This window comes from Cibotium barometz, chromosome 24, assembly GCF_041138505.1.
Source record: "Cibotium barometz isolate CiBa-2024 chromosome 24, ASM4113850v1, whole genome shotgun sequence".
Taxonomy (NCBI): domain Eukaryota; kingdom Viridiplantae; phylum Streptophyta; class Polypodiopsida; order Cyatheales; family Cibotiaceae; genus Cibotium; species Cibotium barometz.
Genome location: NC_141069.1, coordinates 30150099 through 30156024, shown reverse-complemented (window position 1 = coordinate 30156024; position 5926 = coordinate 30150099). Strand labels below are relative to the sequence as shown.

Sequence of the window (5926 nt, the reverse complement as noted above, 5' to 3'; positions counted from 1 at the left end):
GTTGGAATAAGAAAAAGGTAAAGAATATAAGAAAATCTCCCAAAAATGAGTAAATTCTCACATAAGATTAAGAGTTGACTAGTACTGGGTTTATTAGTATAAAAAAAAGGGATTTTTTAGTTTAAAAATGAAATTTTTGACACAGAGTGCGGAGAAGGGCTCATGAAGGAGGCACCTAGAAATCACATCAAGGGGGCACTTTTTATTCAGAAAATGAGATATTTTCATCTCTCCTCCTTCAAATCAAATCAAAAAAGTGTGCCAAACTAGTCTAAAACTTGTCCAAAATGGATCACAAACTGGAGTTGGAAGCCTCTAGATTCTAGTTGGACTTGGTTGGTGGCCTCCCTCACCTATAAATAGACCCCCATTCCTTTGTATTTTTACATTGGAGTAACTCTATGCTAGTGTAATTTTCAGTTTACTATCATTCTATTATCTCTCTATCTTGCCTCTCCATCTTGGGAAGCTTTGCGGCTTCACTAATCCTCTTCTTCTCTTGAAGATTACCCTTTCTCCTTGGTGGCCAAGCCTCTTCCTTAAGGGCTACACAACTTTTGGCAAGGTAAAGAATCAAGAAAACCAAGGGTAACCCTAAACAATGAAATATAATTTATGGCAAGGTAAAGAATCAAGCAAACCAAGGGTAACCCTAAACAATGAAATATAATTTATGGAAGATCGACTCACATTGCACAAAACAAAAAAAATAATTTCATAAGCATTTAATGATACATATCATATAGAGCATTTATATGATGCAATAATTCCTAATAAAATCCATCTTCTTCAAACCAATAACCATCCCCATCACCTTGTAGCAAGGCTAATTTGAAGAGCCTCTGAAGGGAAGATATACATATGAATGATTTGAACGAGATGTCTAGCTCCAGAAACCAACAATGTATTATATAGAGGAAGAAGATTAAGAGTAGAATCAAACTTGAACTGCATTATTAAAAACTTAATTAAAACATGGTCTCTGTGTCCCACATTTCTCTGTGTCCCACATTTCTCTGAAATAAATGCCCCCCTCCCTCTCTCTCTCTCTCTCTCTCTCTCTCTCTCTCTCTCTCTCATGCCAAAGTTCCACTAGCTGATGGTGGATAGGATAGCTCATGCGCAATTTTAAAACAATGTAACATGGAGCTAAAGGTGTGTAACCCACATGGCATTTTTATGGGAATCATGTGTTCAATTGTTTACAAATTTCTCTCATTTTTGTAAGAAATTTCCCAAATACTTACCATGCGGCTTGCAAACCTTTGGCTCATGCACGTAATTTAAAACACTAAAATTTTGATAACTTCCAAAAGAATCTAGATTTTAGTGAAAACTCTCCTCACATGCTCCATAACAAGAATCAAGAGCATAGATCATTCTAGAACAACTCTCTTAACAATGTTGCCTCAAAATGGGAGGTAAAGAATGTATTATATGGTGGAAGAGCAATGTGCACCATGATAGTAGAATCAAAGTAGAAATTAATGTAAATATGAATCACATGATTCACACCTTAATCAATGTGTTTTTTGTGTTACATATATCTGACCGTTAAAATGAGACATTCATTGTCTTTTGTATAAATCTCCCTATAACCATCAAAATTAGCCATTCTCTCTCTCTCTCTCTCTCTCTCTGCACACTAGATGAAGGCCAAGATATGTGCATGTTTAAAGCCATGAACATAGGCAACAGCTCTAAATGTTTGGTGCCTCTCATAATACATGATAACTCTACAAGATAATTATATTATCTTAGCACTCTCCTTACATGTATCACAAGAATGTAAAAAAACCATCATAAGTGATCTTTCTACACATTTCAAAAAATAAATGGAGATGCACCCAATCTTCATGTATCAAATCATCGTAGTCCAATATCTTCATGTTTTAATTATATATATTTGTATAGATATAATACATAAAGAAACAGTGACCATGTTACAATGTTACATGCAATTGTAGATCATGCAATACATTGAATTGATTAAGAAAATTTCTTTGTGATGCACATAAATAAATTGGTCCAAACAACAAGTCACATTGGATTGTATATAGGTACATGGAAGACTTGATCTCACAATCGTTAGTGATGAGCTTGGGTAAGTAATTCACACAATCCTTCTAGATTTTTACTAGCCAGCACCGTGGACGTGCATATGTGCGTGTGTGTGTGTGAGAGAGAGAGAGAGAGAGACACAGAGATTTATAGAATGTAAGGTTTAAAAATGCTAAGTATACAAGATTTTGTGCACAGGGATCTCAAACGTGGACTCCGGCCACGTTCTTGGGAACAATGGCATGTGTGAACCTCGGATGAACTCTTCATCAAGAGGACCCGCACTCCACAAGGCACTTTTGTTCATTCTCTATATAGTAAAGAAAAACCATTCACTATATAATTTCCTAGATATAAATGAGCATATCTAGGAAAAGTGCAAACTAGAGAAAATGAAACACTTTCCTAGATAGCTAACTAGGAAATACAATGCATGGATTTTTTTATATAGGAAAATTTATCTATATAGTAAAAATTTCCTATATAACAAATTTTCCTACATAGGAAAAAATCTCCTATGTAGAAAGATTTTCTCTATATAGAAAAATTTGCTTACATAGGAAAAATTTTCCTATATATGTAAATTTATCTATGTAGAGAAATCCATGCATTGTATTTTCTAGGTAGCCTATCTAGGAAACTGTTACATTTTCCCTAGTTTGCACTTTTCCTAGATATCCTTATTTGTATCTAGGAAATTATATAGTGAATCCATTGTATCTCTATATAGAGAATGCTTAGTAGCAGCTTATCCTAAATCGTGCTAATATACTATTTATTACAACATAATAGATTAAGTAGTTCTATAAAGCATTATAAAATATAAATCTCTTTATTTATCAAAGATTAAGCAAAAAAGTCTTGCATATTTAAAAAGAGGACCAAAAGTAGTCAACGTACATCATGTTCAAAATAAATAGTACTTCAAGATTATCTAAATGTCATGAAATTATGTCTACATCTTCTAAACTAATAGGTGTGGATTGTGCATCATAATGTCACTCCCAGGTCTTTTCGTATCCTTTGAGTAGTTTTTGAAACTGATATTCTCCTTCTTTAGATTGACATATGTACTCTTGAGAGAAAAGTACATGTCTTGGATTGTATGCACTCTCATGTACTTTAATAAGATTGTCTCCATATCCTCCTCTGAAATGTGGCTCACCTACATTCATGATAATAAAAAATATAAAATTTTAAAGCATATTCAATTTACCTAAATAAATAGAATCAAAATAATAAACTTATCAATGATTAATTTCTCTAATATAATATCACTTACTTGTGAAGGTTCATATGATGCCTCTACATTTGATTTTCCAATGTGTTCTAGATCCTATTTGAAATAACAAAATCAAACCCGTCATGTTAAAAATAAAATAATCAAATCCATTACGTTAAAAATAGGAGAATCATAACATTATACATCTATCTAACAATACCTTTAAAATGGTTGTTGGTATAATATTTTCACCCTTTTGGTGACTTCTTTCTTCCAAGTGAGTTTTCATCTTCTCACTTATCTTTGGAACAAGCCAAAAACTAGCATTAATAATCACAAAAGTAAAAAGAAAAAAAAAAGGAATACAAAGAGATAGTAGAAAACTTTTGTAAGTTTTTCATTACCTTTCTCTTTCTTTGACTTTTTCTTGAAACCTCATTCATATACTTAGCCAAATTCAACATTGGATCCTACAAGTTCAACAAAATATTAGAAGAAATATTGACAACTTATCACATATACAAAGAAAAACTCAACCAAACCTTGTCTTCACTTGTCATATATACTCTCGCTTCTTGATTTCTTATGGCTCTCACTCTTTTTGATGTGTCATGATGTAGTAGCTCAGTAAAGGAATAATTATTCTCCTCCATTGTTGTATTATAAGAATCCTAGTTTATAAGATGTTATCAAAATCACACAGAATTCAAAAAATAGTAGTCTTAAAATCAAATCTTTATGTGGACTAAGAGAATACACCTCATCGGATATATAATCTTGCAACCCTTCAAACCTCTTTGTCCCGAATATAAAGTTATCCATCTATATAGAAAAGCATACGTTTAATACAAAACCAAAAGAAATCTTACTTAGAATAAAATCAATTATATAATACACTTACATTCTCTATAGGTTGATCATTTTTTATCGAATCAATGTAAGGAGAGCTAGCTTGAATCTCAAAGTTTGTCTATAAAGTTCACATTAGTAACAAAATCTTTTAAACAAAACGTTCAAAACATATAACATTCCATAAGTTACTATGCATGATTCAAAGAAAAAACCATTATACATTCTCCTTATTATACATCTTTCTAGCTCTTACCTCTTCATAAGAATGATTATATGCTTGAAGATTGAGTGTTGGCTTTAAGACCATGACATGTAAAATAACATAAAGTTAAAACTAGAACCACATAAATATATAATATAAACATACCCATGTAAAAAAGCTGCTTACATAGAAAAAGAAAATATCAAGTTTAGTTCTTTTACCTCTTCATTAGAATTAATATTTCCTTGAGGAGTCAATGCAAGCTCCAAGACCTATGAATTTAGACCAAACAAAAAAAGTGATGAGCTATGTATTAAGCTTCTTAAATCATATATATATAATATATATATATATTTATACACACACACACACACACACACACAGAGAGTTGAAGCATATAATTTATGGTTTAAAAAACTATAAAATATACTTACATGAAGTGATGAGCTAGCATCCATGTCATTACTTGCTTCATCTATGGGATTGAGTCATCCCTTGCGCTTTTAATGTATCCTTCTAACAAACACAAAATGTTAAATGCATTAGATTAGTTTTAAAATTATCAATCCAATTATTAGTTTCTAAAAGAACATTCATAAGCATAAACATTAACACTTACATTATCCTTGATACTCTTCTTCTTATTGTACTTTCTATTTGCTTGTCTACCTGAGACCCACCATCTATAGATATCTTCCTCCAACCAAACATATTCAGCTCCAATGAACTTTAGAGTCGCAATCTCATGATGATGCTCACAGATAATTCTCTTGATCTTTTCTTGTGCCTCTTTGTTATGGCGAAGATCTTTAGGAGTCTCAACTCTATTAAACCACCTTCGTACAAGGCGGTAGTTGCCAAGAAAAATGGCACGTTGATCCTTGAAGCATTTCTCTAATAATTCTTTCCCATAGAGCTTATTTTAGTCTCTACTCACCAATCTAGGTGCTCGAAACACCTCATCATATGTAGGTGTAGGACTAACACCTGCTAAGACTTGTTGGCCAAGAGCGTGTGAAAAAGGAGGTTCCTTATCTTTAATCTCCCTATTGCCTGCATAACCATGTGACAGAAAACAATTTGCATAACATGCATAAACCAATTACAAACACACTAGTATATCTTTATATATAAAAGATTACAACATTTAAGATCGTTAAAACGTGTGTACCTTCCTTTGAGGTTGAAGAACTTTGAATATCCTTTATGATTGTGCTCATGAGACCCAAGAAATTTTTGTCTTCACACATCATTTTCTTTAGCATTGCTTGCATGTCCACATTCGTAGTTGCCATCTCCAACCTACATAAATTCAATGCAAGGAGAACATATTACATGCAAACACATCAATAGAAAACTATAAGGAATAAAATGACATAAGATAAAAAATACTCATTGTACATTAAAACATACCAATGATTCATAGAGTTGCTTAAGTTCCAAAAGTACCATTGATGAGAAACTGAGCTACGATTGCCATATGATTGGAACTACCTTTGCTTCTCCCTCTATTATTATGCTCCTTGTTTTGATAACTTTCCATTTATCATTAATAGATACACATAACCACCAATCCTTCCAATCATTGT

General features: G+C 32.3%; 1 protein-coding gene across 1 annotated transcript; it reads right to left on the bottom strand.

Annotated features, from left to right (window-relative positions):
* Nucleotides 1-3025: 3025 nt before the first annotated feature.
* Nucleotides 3026-5136, bottom strand: LOC147625163 (uncharacterized). The gene is made up of 9 exons (XM_086817951.1): nt 4957-5136; nt 4772-4853; nt 4559-4609; nt 4389-4430; nt 4043-4105; nt 3688-3753; nt 3504-3584; nt 3344-3397; nt 3026-3226 (listed from the first exon to the last, which is right to left on the bottom strand). The coding sequence occupies exons 2-9, from the start codon at nt 4793-4795 to the stop codon at nt 3026-3028; spliced, it is 582 nt and encodes a 193-aa protein (XP_086674077.1). The 5' UTR covers nt 4796-4853; nt 4957-5136.
* Between the last annotated feature and the right edge of the window lie 790 nt (nt 5137-5926).